General features: G+C 39.5%; 1 protein-coding gene across 3 annotated transcripts in view; it reads right to left on the bottom strand.

Annotated features, from left to right (window-relative positions):
- ARHGAP26 (Rho GTPase activating protein 26) overlaps positions 1-20,805 on the bottom strand; it is a 431,709-nt gene that overhangs the window by 207,342 nt on the left and 203,562 nt on the right. For all 3 annotated transcript variants that reach the window (XM_063447382.1, XM_063447384.1, XM_063447383.1), the window contains exons 13-14: positions 9,245-9,310; positions 7,802-7,876 (exon numbers count right to left, since the gene is read on the bottom strand). In XM_063447382.1, coding sequence (XP_063303452.1) covers positions 7,802-7,876; positions 9,245-9,310 — 141 coding nt within the window. The remainder of the gene's footprint in view (positions 1-7,801; positions 7,877-9,244; positions 9,311-20,805) is intronic.

Here is a 20,805-nt window from a genome sequence, read left to right as displayed (position 1 = left end):
CATACATATATATATATATATACATATACAGTTATTTTTTTAATCTTTTTTCCCCCCTAATAATTATTGTGATAGATCATTCTTGACATTTTTTTCTTCTGTAATGATTGAGGTTGCCACTAGTAAAAGTCAAAGTAATATAAACTTCAATAGGTACTGGAGTAAATTCATATCTTAAGAATATTTAACTTGGGGATAATGATTAGTTTAACTTAGACTCTTCCTTTTTTTCCCCTTTTTTATTATTTTCTTTTTTTATATGAACAAGATTGATTTGATACTGGAACTGCCTTTATAAAAGATTCATATAAGCCAAGTTCATTACAGTGATCTATAAATAGCAAATTAGATGTTAATTCTAGTATAATATGGTACTAACATTGTATATGTTTACTATGCAGTTGTTGTATATATACTATATTTGCATTTGCTTGTATGTTTCTTTAATTCTCCCTTTTCTATATCTTTTATATTTTCCCTTCATAAATGAAAAATTAAATAAAGATGAAATAAAAAATAAATCTGAATAAGAAAGAGCTGGATCTCGGCAAATCAAGAAATTGATTTATTTTGGATCATACATTCCATTAAAGGAACACTCCAAATGTGCTGTAGTGGTTATGGTGCAAAGAGCACCCTCTCTCAACGTAGCTAGTCAAACGGTTTGCCAACAGAGCTCCTGCTAGGAGATTCCATGAGCTCTTTTGAGCACAAACTGGCAGTACAACTCTTATCAAATGATCACTCTCAGTCAAAGGGCTGGCCCTTCACAGCAGGGTTAGCTCAGGAGACCCAACGGAAGCCCTTATCAAAATGTGGCTTTCTGTTCTAAACGACAAAAGGCAGGGAGCAACGACTAGTGGTGCGAAGATAAGAAATCAGGCCATTGGCATACTGTTTGACTACTTACACTGGAGAGCATTTATTGCACTATAACCACTACAACGTGTTGTAGCGATTCTAATGCTTGGAGAGTCCCTTCAATTTTGTATGTTATTGAAAGAGTAACTTGTGCTGTGCATTTTTTCAGTGTTGCGGTGTACGAGCATATAACATTATACAGTAATATATACAGATCAGAATTCTGTTTAATTTTATTTTACAGTAGAATATTTACAAGTCTTCCCATCACTTCTATAGTTTTGTAAATTTAGTTAATATATAAAGTAAATTTTACCGTAAAATTTGAAAAATTATAAACCACCATTCAATAAATAAGAGTACTAATAATTACAGCAACAGCATTTGCTTACAACAAAATATACTGGCAATCCACTATTTTTTTTTTTATTTTTTTTTCAGGGAAGAAATATCCATAATTATAAGGTTTTCTAAAAACACACACAAAGTTATATTTTGACAAAGTAAGGGGACTCTTGCCTGGCTCATTATGGCTTATTTTCTAAAAATAAAAATATAGTAAACTGAACGGATACAATCATGTTAAACCAGCCAAGCTGAAGAATTCTTTAAAACTGTTACCTAAATTTTGCTATTTTATTACTTTTCCATTTGATGATTGGCAGATCAAGTTTTTGACAATGGAGGATATGATGTCAAAAACAATGTTGATGATCACATTAATTCTATAGAGGTAAAAATAACCTAAAGCCTATATATATGATATTGGGTTTAGTTTAACAAAATCAGGAAAAATTTATAAAATTTCGTAGACTGGCTGGGCAATAAACAGATACGCTTAGTGGAAAAAATATGTTGTTTAGAATGCGATCATTTATAACTCAAGGAGCACTACTGAACCCAAGTACCATTTGACCCAGAGCAGTTTCTAAAAATGACTCCCTTGTCTAATCCAGATTAAAGATCAAGGAATGACCTGGCACATCACTACTCGCATGCCAACAAGTATAAAGGACATTAAGAGTTCAAGAGTTTAGCTCTATTTTTTTCAACATATCCCACAAGTCTTAAATGAGCTCAGTAATGTCTGTTTAGTGTACCCTATACAGCAACGCCACCACAGCTTTCATATATTCTATTTCCATTATTATACAGATAGGAGCTTCAGAGTGTACTGGCACAGTAATATTCAGAGGGGGCTACTTACTACTCACTCATCTTAAAAGGACCACTATAGGCACCCAGACCACTTCAGCTTAATGAAGTGGTCTGGGTGCCAGGTTCATCTAGGATTAACCCTGCCTGCTGTAAACATAGCAGTTTCAGAGAAACTGCTATGTTTACAAATGGGTTAATCCAGCCTCTAGTGGTTGTCTCATTGACAGCCGCTAGAGGCGCTTCCACGCTTCTCACTGTGATTTTCACAGTGAGAAGATGCCAGCGTCCATATTAAGCATAGCCGATGCCAGGAAAGGAGGAGGAGAGTCCCCAGCTCCGAGGGAGCCCGGCGCTGGGAAAAAGGTAAGAGATAACCCCTTCCTTCCCCTAGAGCCCGGCGGGGTGATGGAGGACCCAGAGGGTGAGGGGGACCCAAGGACCCTATAGAACCAGGAAAACAAGTGTTTTCTGGCACTATAGTGGTCCTTTAAGAAAGTAGCTGTTTAACGGACATAAGAAATAATGCTTTTTAAGCAATGTCTCTTCATTTTATAGAGCAAATTTAGCACTGAACGTGCTCCATTTCTTGGGAGTGAGAGTACCAAAGCTCTAACTGTTGGCATCTACAAGAAGCTGCTGCCTGGAAATGCAAGTCCCACTAACCTGAGAGAGGGAACATCTATGCCTGCATCTCAAGTCAGGAGCCGGAGCGTATATAAATTAATACAGGCGCATTTTCTTTTTGTGCAACTGCATATCGACAATTCCTTCACAATCTCAAACTCACTAGGCCACAAGCATAAGGTTTGATAAACAAACCAAATGGCAATTTTCTGGTCATTGCAAATACATCGCAGGTTAACGGTTATTAAGCAGTAGTTATTAGAATAGGTGACGTGTGCCATTAACCAGTTCGGTTTCAAATTGCTAGGAAAGTTCCACTTGTGAGGATGGGTCCAGGAAATTGGAACCGCCTCACTGGTGGAAGAACACCTTAGTGGACACTCCAGGGGTGTCCTGGGGCTTAACCCCTATACGTAAAGAATGAAAAAGTACTCAAAAAGCTGGAGTGATCCAGACCGGCTGAGTATAGTACTGGAAAGAAAATAAATAAATAAATAAATAAACAAACATAGAATATGGGTACAGTGTAATCTGAACTGAATTGATAAGTAGATCTGGTAACAAAATATGGTGAAACCTAGCCTTAATGGCTCACCTCCATATAGATCCAGTAATACCTTAATACCTATTTGCTCAAAAAATCACAGCTGGCTACTGACTTTATTGGGCAATTAGACATGGTCAAGTCCAGTGGCTAGAGCGTTTTAAATAGGTGAATGTCAGACAATTGACATAGGTATCTGGAATAGGGTCACTAAAACAGTCTGAATATTGGTGAACGCCGAATGGCTATTGATTAACGCTAGTATACATTAGGCCTACGATAATACGGCTGCAGATGACTGGTTAAATCAGAGGCCAAAGTCGGCATTAGGGGTAGCATGCAGCCACTTCACTGTAGAATAAACGGTCTATAGAGGATTTTTCCTCTAGGTGTCATTGGGGAATACTGAGAAGCATGCTGAACACATCCCTGTAGTTATTGTAACCACTACAAGTGTAGTGTTACAGTTACCTAGCAATAATTTCTAGAGTTATATGAATACCTAGATGCTAAATGTTCATTCTACAGTGAAGTGGCTGCATGCAACCCCTAATGCCGACTTTGGCCTCTGATTTAACCAGTCATCTGCAGCCGTATTATCGTAGGCCTAATGTATACTAGCGTTAATCAATAGCCATTCGGCGTTCACCAATATTCAGACTGTTTTAGTGACCCTATTCCAGATACCTATGTCAATTGTCTGACATTCACCTATTTAAAACGCTCTAGCCACTGGACTTGACCATGTCTAATTGCCCAATAAAGTCAGTAGCCAGCGGTGATTTTTTGAGCAAATAGGTATTAAGGTATTACTGGATCTATATGGAGGTGAGCCATTAAGGCTAGGTTTCACCATATTTTGTTACCAGATCTACTTATCAATTCAGTTCAGATTACACTGTACCTATATTCTATGTTTATTTATTTTCTTTCCAGTACTATACTCAGCCGGTCTGGATCACTCCAGCTTTTTGAGTACTTTTTTCATTCGGTTTCAAATTGGTATAGATATTTGTGTATGTAACTTTAAAAGGACACTGTACCAACTATAACAACTCCATCTAGATTGGATTGGCTGGTCATTCTAAAAGGTACGCCTCCTGGATGATGTAACACCATGAGGAGGTCATGACAGCTCCGAGGAAGACTCTGCATCAGAGAAAATGGAGTTATTCGATTAATTAGGTTTGATTTTTTTTTTTTTTTTTTTTTTTAACACAGTGGTCCCTGAAATTAGAAGGGACATCAGGACTGTACCGTTAGGAATACAGATATTTATTTCCAACGCTAGTGTTCCTTTAAACATTAACAAAGTGGACATGTATATATGTGTTATTGATCTCTCCAAATTATGTTACTGTTGTTTTTTTTTTTTTTTAATGAGGACTCATAAGTTTGGTGAAGTTGTTGGTAAACCTCATCAGCTCATGGAAGGTTGTTCTGGTGTTCTACTTGTGTGCAAAAACATTTTCGCCACATTGGGTACTTACTTATTTGGAAAGTCCTTTTTGCCAACAATTCTGATTCGGTACAATGAATTGGTTAATTGTAAATAAGTAAATTGCTGTTTGTTATTTAAATTGTGATGACTAAAGCGAAGCTGCTTATTAAAAAGTATAGGGCCCATTTCTGGCACATTAATAATAAAGGTGTTTTCACAAAGTATCAAAATGGAGTGATTTTGATCATCTCATCATCATTAATGGTATACTGGCATGAAAATGTGGCTTGAGACTGACAAACAGTAAACCTTACTATATATACACAGATTTTAGTATTTAGATAGATGGATAAACAGACTGATATAAATACAACTTGACAAACCACTGAAAACGCAACACACTGGGATAGAAACTGAATGAATTCAGATTAAATAACTAGAATATATGCTGGTTATACACATGTAAAATAAAGACTAAAATTACAGAAATGTGGCCGCAGACATGGTATTCAAATATTTACAGAGAAATCTAGACGATGTAGCACTAACCCATTAAAGAATTTAATTAAATGCCCAGAGACACTCAAATAGAGTTTTTCTTTTTTTTTTTTAAATGTTAAAGAGTACTTATATTCTTTCAATAGTTGTTCAGTTTGCCCATTGCAGTGGTGCACAAGATATTATTATTGCAGCAGACATAAGTTTCCCTATGGACCTTTTTTCCCCCCCCCCCCAAGTTAAAACTGTAACAAATCCACATTTTCCTTCATCTCGCCTTATTAAAAACACCTGAATGCCAGGCACACCTGGGTGGAGGGTCATCATATTTTATTATTTTAGTCCTCAACTATTCTCAGAACAGAAGAAGCTTTTATGGCGAGATATCTATATATAAAAATATCATATCACACCATTAAGTATATAAATATATCAAGCACAAATTAGTAACCATTATAAGATAATGGATAAAAAAAAATCAAAAAAAAAAAATCAAAAAAAAAAATAAAAAAAAAAAATCAAAGCCTTCAAACTGCTCAAAAGTTACTTATTCTAGGAATATGTATGTGCTATTTCCTTAATTAAATTAGGTCTCGTAGGAGGGGCGGGGCCTGACTGTGATGGTGGCTGGACGCTTTTTCAGAGAGCTCCGGGCAAATCAGCGAAATTAAGCCACTTACCCGTATTCCCGGTGCTCTCTCCGAGATAACCTGTGAAGCCTGGACGTCAGGTGAAACTTTGAAGCCTTGAACGGTCAACAGCAGCCGACCAGACTAAGCCCTCAACGGGCTGGAGTGAGGCCTAGCAAGCATTGTGGAGGGGAGAGGCGGCCGCTGTCCCAGCCAAAGCTCAGACGGACCTTCAAGTCTTGATGGTGCCCTGCTACCCCCCCCCCCCCCCCCATGGACCGGCGGGGAGATTACGGTCCCCACCCTGGAGGCACACCCTCTTTACCAGGGCTGTGCGAACCTGACTTAGACGGCAATGATACCCCACATGGTGGACCTAACATGGCGGATGCCGCGGACCACATGCCTAGCTGTGATGTGATGTCCAGAACGCTGTCCTTCCTGGACAAACTTCTTACCGACTTTTGGGGGACGCCGTCACTCAGTCAACCGGTACCCGACCTACAAACCAAGCGGGATCACCCACCTAAACCTGCTCCCCGGCAGCCTCACACTTGGCGTGGCACAAAGACAGTGCTAAAATGGCAGAGAAAACCGGGTCGGCGGAGCACGGAAGGCGGGAAGCGCAGGCCTGCATCAGCAAGACATGCATACAGAGCCGAAAGCTGGAATATCAAGCAGGATAAAGCAGGGAGAAGAGAGCAGGGGATATCGAAGAAGAAACCATATAACATGGACACTGCTTTGATTTTGGCTGGGTCACTACGCCTCCTAATCCATCCCATTGTCTGGTATTGTACCTTGCCCATGACGGGCATAGGCTGAGTGCACAGAGGGTCATCTAACTCACACTCACACCACACACAGCCAGGAGAAATCATCCCTTCCTCAACTAATTGTATGCTAAGACTCACATTTCTGCTGATTTACGTGTAATTTATCTGCTGTCTGGGCCAGTTGCCCCACATGTCTTCACACTAGCACCTGCTACTAAATTCACTCAGGGTGGCATACCTCACATGTATACTACTCTTGTAATATACCTCACAGTATTTACCTGTGCATACTCTGCAATAGCAATGCTTCAATCTCTAGTGCTAAATGTATGCTACTAAACTCGGTCTAATCTCATACTTTACATTTCCTGTTAAGCTGAATACAAGAAATTCCTCGACAAGCAACATTAATCTGTAAAAATGTGCAGTAACCTCTAATGCCTAACTCACTTATGTATTACCATGTTAGCAAAAATGCTTAGCCTAGCTGTTGTGGCATTGTAAGCCTGATATGACTGATATATGCACAAATAAAATAAAGAATTAAAAAAAAAAAAAAAATTAGGTCTCGTAGTTACTAAATGTAGCAAAATAGATTCACTATTTACAAATAAAGCACAGGACACCCTTGGCCTAAGGGGATGCTCACACGTCTACCCATTCCCCTCATATCATGTGCTACGAGTAAGGGATTAACACATGATTATGGACATGTAAAAAAAAAAAAGTTAAAAAAATTATTATAATAATGAAAAAAATAAATAAAAACTACAACTCTCAAATTACATATGCCGGTGAATGAGCAATGACCCAGCTTGGCGATTATCTAACAAGATCCATTAATCATGTCTTCTGACATTCTCATACAGAAACACTGAAAGCTATGCGAACTGCCCTCTCCTTTGTGTTGATTGAAGGTCCAACATGTCACTGTCTTGAAATCAGCACTTTATTAGTGACATAGGTTGGGGACACTCCAATCCCTTGCACCTAGGCATGTTGAAATGCTTAAAGCCCCCCACATGGCTAGCCTTGTTATAAAGCACACACACACACACACACTTTCGAGTAGGTTACGCTTTGCATATAGTAACATGTTTAAAAGATGAAGCCATTGCAGATTATTATTACAACATATATAATGCACTCTCTCTCTCTATTATAGCTGTAGCTGTGCACAAAAAAAAAAATTAAAAAATTAAAAAATTCCCAGAATTGTGGTGCTCCAAACCTTTGAGAATACAAAGTATCTGACCTTCTTACCACTTACCCATTAAAATGCTCAGCAGCTTTTGGACTCTGGAATTGACTCCAACAATCCTGTAAAGTCCTTGCTCATTAATTCCTGCAGAAAAACAAAAATATATATCTATTTTAACTAATTATGGTAACGGATTTGTGTGTTTTGTTTTGCTTTAAAAAAAAAAAAAAGGAAATATATAGATTTGTGTTTTAGTCAAAATGCTGCTCTTCAAGTTCCAGGTTTTTATTTTTTTTTATTTTTATGCATACAATCACAGAAGCAGTTTTGTTGATCCCATTTAATATAGAAACTGAAACAATCAGACTTTCTCGGAAGGAGATATGAACGGTATAGAACTAAGCTGAAAACTGAACTAAGATAAACTGTAAATGTTAATAACGAAATAATGGCGGCAAGTGCCATTCTCTAAATTCACGATTACTTTTCAGAAGGTCAGGTTGCATTTACAATGCTTAATTGGCTCCTTATATTCTTGAATACTCCTGAATTACAAATGTTAACTGATGCACACTAAAAAAAAGATACCTCATTACTGACAAATTATAGTGCCCAACATTATGCTGCCAAATCAGCCATCTACGCCAGCTTTGGCACACTTAATGCTAAGTACTTTAAATACGTCTTCATGCAGAGAGCGAGGACGTCTAGCGTCAGTTACCGGACCAAAAGACCGTTAGCCAGGAAGAGTCTCCCATGGCTGTCTGGTAGACAGCCACTGGAGGCAGACTTTGTGCTGCAATGTAAACATTGCAGTTTTTCTGTAATTGCAATGTTTTACGTTGCAGCACTAAGTGCAACAGAGACACTGCACCCAGACCACTACAATGAGCTGAAGTGGTCTGAGCGCCTATAGTGTCCCTTTATCTACTAAATCGCAGAGAAATTGAGCAGTGAGACTGCAGGGACACCATCTGCATAGCAAAATGGCTTAATTCAAGATGAAGTGGTTTGGGAATTAGACTGACCCTTAACCCCTTAAGGACCAAACTTCTGGAATAAAAGGGAATCATGACATGTCACACATGTCATGTGTCCTTAAGGGGTTAAACACTATTTTCTTTGGATGAATCTGTGAATAAATAAAAAGGGCTGTGACGTTCAAAAAGATCAAATGGCATTTTCAAAAATAACTTGACTCATCAGGAGACGTCTAACAGTTGTCTGAATAGCCCAAATCAATCAACTGCGGTTTCCCAGAATACAAAGATATCCATTCTAGGTGCAAACATTTATATATTGACCAGTGTTCTCTGCATTTTGTGTGTAAACTATGCATGTTCATTTTATCCAGATATTTGCGATGACTAATACTTATTGGTTTCCTGTACACAATATTGCACAGGCAGCCGAGAGACACACAATGGTACAAACAGCTGTGTAACCCTGATCGATTTAACCATGCTGACCTAAGCAATATGCCATCTGTTCCTCACCGATTCTTGTGCTCACCTCTTGTTTCCACAGCTTGGATACACTTCCGGATGATACTGAATCCCATGTTATCCAGCTGGGCGGCTTTAGGGAAATGGAAGAACATGAAGCAATTACTTAATTATAGCTATGTTAAACATCGACAGATTTATATGATGCATGGCTGTACGAACATCCTTAACACTAGAAATTCTGCACTTGAATTTGTATAATAGGTCTGTTTCTCAGTTGCATTATAGAGAAAAAGAGATGAACGTTTACTTGTGAAATTGTAAGGTTATGCCTGTACACCAGGCTACAATTTATTTAGACTGACTGCAAATAATTTTTTTATTTATATAGCGCCAGCAAATTTTGTAGCGTTCTAAAAATAAACAAATACACCAACATGGGCCATTTTAACCCAAAACCAAGACAACTGGGAAAAACAAAAAACAAGAAAGTATACCTTGACAGAGGAAATAAATACGTGGAAATATTCTAGTTTGAAAATGTGTAGTCACCCTTTGCCGTTTGTGATTTTTAAGGTGTATGTATGAATGCAATTACTGTTACTCTAATACTCTATTAAACCACTTTGTCAAGTTACAAATACAGCTTTGGCTTTCAATTTGTTGTTTAGGAGGATTATCTGTGCGATGCAGTTCTGAAAAGTAAGGTAAGGCTGTCAAGTAGAAGGAGGGAAGTGGCAACAAGTCAAGAGAGGATGAGAGATGGCATGTGACAAAGATTAACCAACAGGCTATGCATGCATGATTGGTTTGGCATTATACATGTAACTGGAAGCATTATAGCTGCTAGCAGTGTAATAGCATCTTCTGCTGCCAACCCATATATAGATAGACAGAGTGCAGAAGACCCTACAAAACCTAAACAGGACTCCAAACCAAACACTTTTTTGGGAAGGGGTGATTCTTTTGGCATTCATTTCCTTTTGCACCTTGTATCTTAAAGGGACACTATAGTCACCAGAACAACTACAGCTTATTGAATTTGTTCTGTTCAGGATTTTTGCTGTAAACACGGTCTTTTCAGAGAAAATGCAGTGTTTACATTACAGCCTAGTAATAACTTCACTGGCCACTCCTTAGATGGCTGCTAGAGCCGCTTCCTTAAGCTGTCTTGCCTAGTGTGCTTCACAACATATCGGTGTCTCCACCCTCTGCATGCAGACACTGAACTTTCCCCATAGAGATTCATTGATTCAATTCATCTCTATGAGGAGATGCTAATTGGCCAGGGCTGTGTTTGACTTGTGTTGGCTCTGCCCCTGACCTGCCTACTTCACAATCTCAGCCAATCCTGTGGGGAAGCATTGTGATTGGCTCAGAATAACACTTCTGATGTCAGCAGACTGCTTGCAGATCTGAGGCAGACAGGGGCAGAGCCTGGAGCTTCAGGTTTGAAAAAAAGTAAAATTTTACTATATTTAGGGAGGCAAGAGAGGGCCAGGGGGTCTAGATGGTGGTTTTAATGCTATAGGGTCAGAAATAAAAATGTTGTGTTCCTGGCCCTATAGTGCTCCTTAAATGATTATATTCTACCCACTGTCACCCAATATTTAATAAAAAAAAAAATCTTTGTGATGGGTTCTCAATACATGGGAGCAACCATTCGGCTCTCCTCTAAACGCGAGGTCTGCGGTTTGCCATTCATAATAACATAATAATAATTATTATTTTGACGTACATATTGTGGGTAAGTTTGATTGGCTGTTGAAACATAGCCATGATTAAAGGCAGGGCCGGACTGGGAAAAAATTCGGCCCGGGCATTTTTCAATCACAGCGGCCCCCTGAGAAGGGGGCGGGGCCAGAAAGGGTGTGTTTTGTCATCACTAATGACAAGCACACCCCCTTTCAAAGTGAGCATGTTAGTTCAATGCGCAGAGCCCCGCTGAAGAGCTCTAGCTTTAGAAAAAGGCCCTGTATTTGGTCTGCGCAGCGCAAGCAAATTTAATAACATGCTTGCACTGTGTTTGCTATTTACTTGTCTCTGGTGTCTCAGTAAGTGGGATACCAGAGGACAAAAGGGCCAGGAAAGCGTATTCTGCTAGGGGCTGTAGAGAGTGTGTGCATAGGGGGCATAGTGTGTATTGGGGATGTAGTGAGTGTGTGCATACCGGCTGTAGTGTGTGTAAGGGTTGTAGAGAGTGTGTGTTTAGAGAATGTAGTATGCGTTTGTTAACAAGGAATGTAGTGTGTGCATAGGGGATCCAGAGTTTGTATGTCAGGAATGAAGTGTGTGTAGGTGGTGCAGTGTGTGTGTGTGTGTGTGTGTAGGGGATCTAGTGTGTATAGGAGATTGTGTGTGTGTAGAGGATTTAGAATGTATATAGGGATCTACTGTGTGTATAGATTAGATGATCCAGAGTTGGGTAAGGGATCTAGCGTGGAGCGTAATGTGTGCAGTGTGAGGGGTGCTATAGTGTGTGTGTGTGTGTGTGTGTGTGTGTATATACACACACATACATATATATATATGCGAGGGCGCTGTCTGTTTGAGCGCGCTGTGTGCGAGGGCGCTGTCTGCTTGCGAGGGCGCTGTCTGCTTGCGAGGGCGCTGTCTGCTTGCGAGGGCGCTGTCTGCTTGCGAGGGCGCTGTCTGCTTGCGAGGGCGCTGTCTGCTTGCGAGGGCGCTGTCTGCTTGCGAGGGCGCTGTCTGCTTGCGAGGGCGCTGTCTGCTTGCGAGGGCGCTGTCTGCTTGCGAGGGCGCTGTCTGCTTGCGAGGGCGCTGTCTGCTTGCGAGGGCGCTGTCTGCTTGCGAGGGCGCTGTCTGTTTGCGAGGGCGCTGTCTATGCGTGAGGGTGCTGTGTGGGTAAGTGAGCTGTGTGGGTAAGTGTGCTGTTAGTGTGAGTGTGCTGTGTTTGAGGGTGATGTGTGTGCCTGAGGGTGCTGTTAGTGTGCTGTGTATGTGTCTAACGGTGCTGTGTGTGTCTGAGGGTTGCTGTGTGGGTGAGTGTGCTGTGTGTGTGTCTGAGGGTGCGGTTAGTGTGCTGTGTATGTGTCTAACGGTGCTGTGTGTGTCTGAGGGTTGCTGTGTGGGTGAGTGTGCTGTGTGTTTGTGTGTGTCTGAGGGTGCTGTGTGTGAATATGTCTGGAGGCATTGTGTGTGTGGGGGCGGGGGGCAAGGTGTAAATGTATGATTCTTTTTTTTAAAATTATTATTATGATTAAAGAAAATGTGGGATAAAAACTGATTTTTAGAAATAGGGGATAAATAAAAAAAATATTAAAAATAATTAACTTGATATGCCCTCCCCCCTCCCTTCTTACCTTTAGCTTGGGAGGGGGGGAAGGCGTGCGTCCATGGAGGAGTCCCTGGTGGTGCTGTCCCATGCTGCAGTCCTTGGTGGTCCTAGTGGTGAGTGAACTCTACCCTGCAGTTCCTAGGGTAGAGTTCACTCTCGCGAGATCTGAGATCCGCCGGTCCTCTCCTCCCTCCCCAGCTGGCATAGCAGTGTTACAGTGCCTCTGGGCAGGTGAGGGAGATCTTTGATCTCCCTACCGGCCCATGGAGGCACACAGCAGCACCGGCACACTGATATTGTCGGCCCTGCATGGACCGGCCGGGGAGATCCTGTGATCTCCCCTGCCGGCCTCGGCCCCTTGCCATCGTGGCCCACCGGGAATTTGCCCGATATGCCCGATGGCCAGTTCGGGCCTGATTAAAGGGATACAACTATAGCTTAATGAAGCCGTTTTTGTGTATTGTTCATGCCCCTGCAGTCTCACTGTTCAATTATCTGTCATTTTGGAGTTAAATCATTTTTCTTTTTATTTATGCAGCTGTAGTCACACCTTCCCTTGCTGTGACTGACACAGCCTGCATGAAAGGAAAAAAAAAGTAATTTTCAATCAGATGTTAACTTGTTCCAGAAATTGCAATCTCCTGCTCTGTGAACTAACCTTTAAAGAAACTATAGTGTCAGGAATAAAAAACAAAAAAAAAAAAAATCTGTATTCCTAACATTTTATATATTTTTTTAACTCACCTTTTATCCCATGCCATGCCGGGCTCATGGGCGGCAAAACGCAGCACTGTGCCAATCGGCAGCTACTCATAGATATGTATTGAATCACCAAATCTCTATGGGGAATGTTTAGCGCATGCAGAGCGTGGAGACACTGCAGCACTGACTGAGGAAGCACCCCCTCTAGTCGCCATCTGAGGTGTTCCTAGGCAGTAAACGCTGCCTTTTCTCTGAAAATGCAGTGTTTACATTAAAAAGCTTGCAGGGACATAATATACACACAAGAACAACTACATTAAAGGACCACTCTAGTGCCAGGAAAGCATACTCGTTTTCCTGGCACTAGAGTGCCCTGAGGGTGCCCCCACCCTCAGGGACCCCCTCCCGCCCGGCTCTGGAAAGGGGAAAGGGGTTAAATCTTACCTTTTTCCAGCGCTGGGCGGAGAGCTCTCCTCCTGCTCTCCTCCTCCGATCCTCCTCTTCTCCTCCCCGTCGGCTGAATGCACACGCGCGGCAAGAGCTGCGCGCGCATTCAGCCGGTCACATAGGAAAGCATTCATAATGCTTTCCTATGGACGCTGGCGTGCTCTCACTGTGAAAATCACAGTGAGAAGCACGCAAGCGCCTCTAGCGGCTGTCAATGAGACAGCCACTAGAGGACATAGGGGGAAGGCTTAACCCATTCATAAACATAGCAGTTTCTCTGAAACTGCTATGTTTATGAAAAAATGGGTTAACCCTAGAAGGACCTGGCACCCAGACCACCTCATTAAGCTGAAGTGGTCTGGGTGCCTAGAGTGGTCCTTTAAGCTGTAATTGTTCTGGTGACTATAGGGTACCTTTAAATCACACGCAGGAGGTCCCTGCAGAGTCTAGAAGGCTATTAACATAGTAGGAGATTCTAAATGAAACAGAATGTGCAATAAAGGCCGTTTAAACATTCAATCTCTCTTTACTGGAAGTGTTCAGGAAGGCTGCGCAAGTCATGCAGGGAGGAGTGACTAGGGCTGTATAAACAAAATGATTTAACTCTTAAATGGCAGACAATTGAGCAATCACACTGAAGTGGCATGATCTATACACCAAAACTGGTTCATTAAGCTAAAAGTTGTTTTGGTGACTAGAGTATCCCTTTAAACTCCACATAGTGTCAAATAGACGACTCTAAAAAGGAAATGTAACCACTACTTTTCTTTATGTATTTTGTTAAAAACTAGAGTACCAAGGAATTAGATAAAAAGATAGTCACAAGGAGCTATATAAAAGCAGATTATATAAAGTTTATGTTTTTGTGACAAAGCCACTTTAAGGTTTTTTTTAGTTTATAAAGCTTTTTCAGATGGGTAACTTCAGTTTGGGTATGATCAAAAACACTCATCCCCATAGAACCGCAACCGGATCTTATTACTTTCCCGGACTCCATTATTAAGAAAGCTGGCAAAGTGCGAGGCTCATCCAGGAATTATTACAGCAAGATAAAATATTTATTTTGTGCAAAATTATGATCCCCTCAAGGCATTCAACTAAGATCCTCAAAGTGAGATCTGAAACAGCCCAACTAATGAAATATAAGACTCAATTAAGCAGAACTGTGGCAGAGATATTTTTTTCTTCAAATTTAATTTAAAGAAGTTAATAATATACACAGAATGAATACATACTATTATCCTAAAGGAATTCTAACCTTTTTTTTTTGTTAGCCACGTACTTAGAGTAAAAATCCGAGCCAGCTCGTTGCAGATAAAAATTCATTTTGGAAATACTAATCTCAAAAGAAATTCAAAATCTGAGAATTAGTTTGTAATTATTGTCATTATTAAATATGAAAAGATTCCTATTAAGAGCATGATGGTAACTGGAGAAATCTTTTAATACATGTGTCTATTGCAGTAAAATAAGGCTTCTGGGAGCAGTCATTCAGATTAGATACAGCAACTACAGCTCAGCCAAGAGTGTCAATGTATCAGGTTAGTAATGTTCATTTATTACTAACAAAGCTTACGGTTTATAAAATGCTCCATGCATATGGATTTAAGATAAATAATGATATGCTATTTAGTCTTGTACTGCAGAGAGCCTCAGATGGAATTTGTTCCCCAAGTAAGTGGGTTAATCTCATAAGAGCAGACATTAGACTGAGAGAGTAGGACCTGCCAAAGATGGGGTACATTGACGTTGTGGCAGGCTTATGCAATGTATGATCATATAATGTAACTAAATCCCCATTATTTTTTACAATTATATCATTACAGGTGCAATGATATGGGTGAACCCAGGAGCTAATTCCACTTAGAAAGGCTTGAGTCACCGGTATGGATATGTAGTGTGAATACCAGGCAACTACTATGTATATAGTGTGTGTACCTTTAAATCTGTCAGAAGACAGGATAGGGTTATGACACACCAATTGCTTATATTAAAACATATAACTAGTGTGTATCCCTTTAAGTCTGTATAGGACGGAAACAGTATGCTCATCAAGATAAAACTTCAAAATATATGGATGACTGTATTCTATATGGAAAATTAATTACCAGAATCCAATCGGTTAAAATTAATATAGAATTTATTAGAGAAAAAGTAATAACAATAGTAGTAACTATGTCAAACCATAAATGCAGTATAGAATGACAACGAGAAATTTAAAATATATATGGATATCGAAAAATATAAAAATATATAAAAATATAAGTTGGGGATAATTTGCAAGAATATTACCAGCAAGTCTGTGTTGGTATTTCGGAAAAAATCCTTAGGACCGATCAGGATGGCTGTGGATACACTGTTGTAAAAAATGTATCAATTGTTGCCGGCTGCTTGTGAGGTTGGCGTGCGTCCCAGACCTCACTCTGGGTGATGCACGCTGCAAGCCGGTCGGTCGGTCCTCAGATCTCGGAGTGCTCTGTGCTCGATGGAAGGGAGCACAGTAGCCAGCTGTGTGTATTCTGCGTCCCGCTCGATTTCTGCCTTACGCGTTTCGTGGGTGTCAGCCCCACTTCATCAGAGACAAGATGATGGTTCTTTGATATGGCATGGTTTAAATACAGTCCCAATCAGACACAATTAATTACATTGGTGTGATGATTACTTCAAACGAAATGGGAAGAATGAGCATACAATCTTATGTAAATAATATAGGGTGAACGGAAAAATTTTAAACTGTTGGTAAACAAGAAGATCTAAGACATATAAAACATTAAATATTATCTGAGAGAAAAATCTGAACTAAAAATATATAAATTGTTAAATTGTTATATAGAATGTATATAAGACATGTGTTTACACATGAGAAAGAACACATTTAGTACATGGCTGTAAAACTATGATACCTTTAAGATATGCAAAAAATGAATCAAATACATATAGTCCATAAAGCACATAAAATATAATTCTAATGAATTATCACTTAATTGAGGAATATATGTCAAATCAGCAGTTGATTATGTGACAGAAGTAAATTCATGAACTTGTACAGAGGGAAATAAAGTGCATATGTGAATCAATTCCGAGTCCAGTCTTATAAGTGAACTGACATGAACAATGCATTTAGTTATGTACATAAATATGTGATATAGGTAATAGTCAAAAAGATCTAATGAGAACTAGTGGTAAAAAATATAATTAGATGTAAGTGTAATAAATGTGGGTTCAGCCATTATGTTGATAGTGGAAACTTAGGCTGCTGGTGAACATTAAGATAGGAATATAGATCTAGAGATAGAGAAATAATAGAAGCTGGTGATTAAAGTAAATATAAATATAAATATAAATATGCACAGGGAGAGTTAAGGTGCATATGTGAATAATTTGTAAGTTTGGCCGTTTGGATAAATCGGCATGAGCATAACATATAGTGTAATTGGGATAATAAAGAATAATAAATGTAGTAATATAGAATAATACGTGGTATTGAGAATGTAAAGGTGTATGATGACATCTAGTGATGTATATAAATAGGTGAAGTGCATATGCGAATAAATATAATGCATATGGGAATATTTATGGGTTCAGCCGTTATGTTGGACTATGCTTATTAACGAACTTGTAGGTTAGTGATAAATAAAGTGCATAAGTGAATAGTTTTAGATAACATGTAACCTCAAACAATGATATGGAGGAGGAGGAGAGTAAAAATGTTGGAAGAGAATAAAAAGTCTTCTTGTGAGGAGATGAAATTAAAATATAAATTAATAATAATAAAATTAGTAATATTAAAATTAATAAAAATAGAAATAAAAATAAAATAAAAATAAAAATAAGGATAAAAATAAGAATAAGAATAAAAATAAAAAATAGAAAATAGAAATACAGATAAAATTAAATTAAATGTGGAGAATAAACAGTTCTGGGGGATAAAAAAGTTCTGAAGGATAAAAAATTCTGAAGGATAAAATTCTTTGGAGAGAAGTTTTTCATAAAAATGCGTTGAGTTCAAAGTCTATGTTTAGACCTTTAGGAGCCAGGGTCTCCAGATCAAAGATCCACTTTGCTTCAGTTTGATCTAGATTTCTTTCAATGTTTCCACCTCTCCAGTGAACATCCACTTTTTCAATAGGTAGGAATTTAAGTGTTGTAGGATCCCCCCCATGGAAATCCTGATAGTGTTTGGAGAGACTGTGGGTCTGTAGTCCCCTTTTGATATTCCGTATGTGTTCTGATATTCTGGTTTTTAAAGATCTCTTCGTTCGTCCTACATATTGCTTGGAGCAAGGACAGGTAATAAGATATATGACCCCTACTGTGTCACAGCTCATATCGGTGTGTAGCTTATATTCTTCTGAGTTGTGTGTAGACTTGAATTTGGTAGTTTCTAATTCCAATGAGGGATTATTTTTGCATGCTATACATTTGGTACATCTTTTAAAACTTCTAGTTCTAGTTCTGTCTTGAGCAACGTGGGAAGATTTAAGAGTTGGTGCTAACATCAGTTGTAGGTTAGGTGCTTTTGTAAAGATAATGCGAGGTTTGGGGTCTAGAATGTCAGTGAGTGTGGAGTCGCTCCTGAGTATATTCCAATGTCTGTGTAAAATCCTTTCTATGGTACGAGATTGGTGGTTAAATTTGGTTATGAAGGCAGGTTTTAATTGGAGCATATCTGTAGTTTTCTTATTGCTCTTCAGGGTGTCTTCTCTTGGAATGGTCAGTGCTTTTTTTCTGGCATCCGTCAGTAGCGTAGTGGGATATCCTTTGGTTAAAAACCTCTGTTCCATCTCCTCCATTTGTTCTTTACAGGGTTCCATTTTGGAGCAGTTCCTTCTAATTCTCCTAAACTGGTTGTATGGGATATTCTTCAACCAGGTATGTTTGTGATGGCTGTTAAAAGGAATAAAATTGTTGCAGTCCACAGATTTCTTGAAGGTCTTGGTGTGTATTGCACTGTCTTCAATATATACATTCAAGTCTAAAAACTCAATCTGTTGTTGTGAGTGATTAAAAGTAAATTCCAGGTGATATAGGTTAGTGTTGAGATAATTCTTGAATTGTTCCAAGGATTCCAAATCTCCTTTCCAGATGAAGAAGCAATCGTCTATGTATCTCCGCCATAGGGACAGATTTGCGTCAAAGGGGCAGTTGTTCCATATAAATTCTTCCTCCCACTTGCCCATGAATAGATTCGCGTAGCTCGGCGCAAATCGTGTCCCCATGGCGGTGCCCTCCATCTGTAGGTAAAATTGTTCATTACACCAAAAATAATTATGGGTGAGGATGAAGGCGATGCATTGAATCAGGAAATCAATTTGGTCGTTCTTTAGATCAGAGTGTACTGCCAGTGAGTATTGTGTAGCCTCACATCCTTGTAGGTGTTCTATAACTGTATACAGTGAAGTGACATCTGCTGTGACTAAAAACATATCTTCTGTCCAGTTGAAATCTGCTAAAATATTTAAGATCTGCGTGGAATCCCTTAGATAGGATTTGAGGTGAGGCACTAGATTCTGTAAAAACTGGTCGACGTATTCAGAGAGATTAGATGTGAGGGAGCCGATTCCGGAGATGATGGGTCTTCCTGGAGGTTTCGTTAATCGCTTATGTATCTTGGGTAAGTGGTAGAAGATTGGTATCTTGGGAAATTTGATGAGTAAATATTGGTATTCTCTGTCATTAATGATCCCTCTCTCTTTTCCTTGATCTAGTATCTCTCTCAGCCTTTCCTTGAATTGTGGGGTGGGATCCTGTTCAAGTTTGGAGTAAGTGGAGGTATCTCCTAACAGTCTTAGATTCTCTGCCATATAATCTTCAGTGTTAAGGATGACTAATCCCCCTCCTTTATCTGCCGCTTTGAAAGTTGTATCTTCCAGCTTCATAAGTCGTTTAAGTGAGTTCCTCTCTTTTTTCGTCAAGTTATCTTTTTTGATTTTATTGGTGATCTCTCTTCTAAAATCTTTTTCCACCATCTTCTCAAATACTTTTATTGAGTCAGTTTTCATGTATTGTGGATAAAAAGTAGAGGAAGGATGTAATTCTGTATGGATATAATCTTGCACTGTGTTAGGTTGTATTGGGTCTTTGTCGGCAAAAAATTTCTTGATGGTGATTTTCCGTACGAATTTGTGTAGATCTATACAGGCATTGAAATTGGAACTTTTCGAGGTAGGAGCGAATTTTAAACCTTTTTTTAGGAGTGATATTTCATCTGGATTGAAGACTCTGGTGGATAGGTTAAATATGTTCATCTCCTCCTTTTTAGTTGGACTGGATCCTCCTGTGGTTCTAGATCTTCTTCTATTTCTCTTATTGGTCTTTTCTTTCTTATGTCTGGAGACCTGAAGTCCTCCATGTTGAATCGCTTGGGGGGGACCCTCCCCCGTTTCTCTAAAAAATCGTTGTTACCTTTCTGTGTAGTTGGAACTCGAGGTGAGGTCTCACTGTCTTTGATTTCTATGGTGGACTGGGTCTCCCCATGGTCTAATGGTTGAGTTCTTGAGTCTGGAGTGTTTTGGTATCTGTAGTCTTGTGATCTCCAGTTTTTCTTCTGATAGTGATAGGTGTCTTGTTCATAGTGGGGTTTGTGCCTTCCTTGATTCGTGTATCTCATCTGGCGATGGGGTTGGTGTTGCCTGTAATTCGTATCTTCATATCTTCTGTTGTAAGTTGATCTTCCCTGTGTCTGATTAGTTCTGTAGTCATATGTGGGAGTTCTTTGGGAGACTAAAGCCTCCTTATAAGTCATGTGTCGTTGTGGTTTGTAGTCCATTTCATATTCTTTACGGGGATTGGGTCCCCGTAAAGAATATGAAATGGACTACAAACCACAACGACACATGACTTATAAGGAGGCTTTAGTCTCCCAAAGAACTCCCACATATGACTACAGAACTAATCAGACACAGGGAAGATCAACTTACAACAGAAGATATGAAGATACGAATTACAGGCAACACCAACCCCATCGCCAGATGAGATACACGAATCAAGGAAGGCACAAACCCCACTATGAACAAGACACCTATCACTATCAGAAGAAAAACTGGAGATCACAAGACTACAGATACCAAAACACTCCAGACTCAAGAACTCAACCATTAGACCATGGGGAGACCCAGTCCACCATAGAAATCAAAGACAGTGAGACCTCACCTCGAGTTCCAACTACACAGAAAGGTAAC

The sequence above is a fragment of the Pelobates fuscus genome, chromosome 3 (genome assembly GCF_036172605.1).
Source record: "Pelobates fuscus isolate aPelFus1 chromosome 3, aPelFus1.pri, whole genome shotgun sequence".
NCBI classification, from domain to species: Eukaryota; Metazoa; Chordata; class Amphibia; order Anura; family Pelobatidae; genus Pelobates; species Pelobates fuscus.
This window is presented reverse-complemented; position numbering and strand designations above follow the sequence as displayed.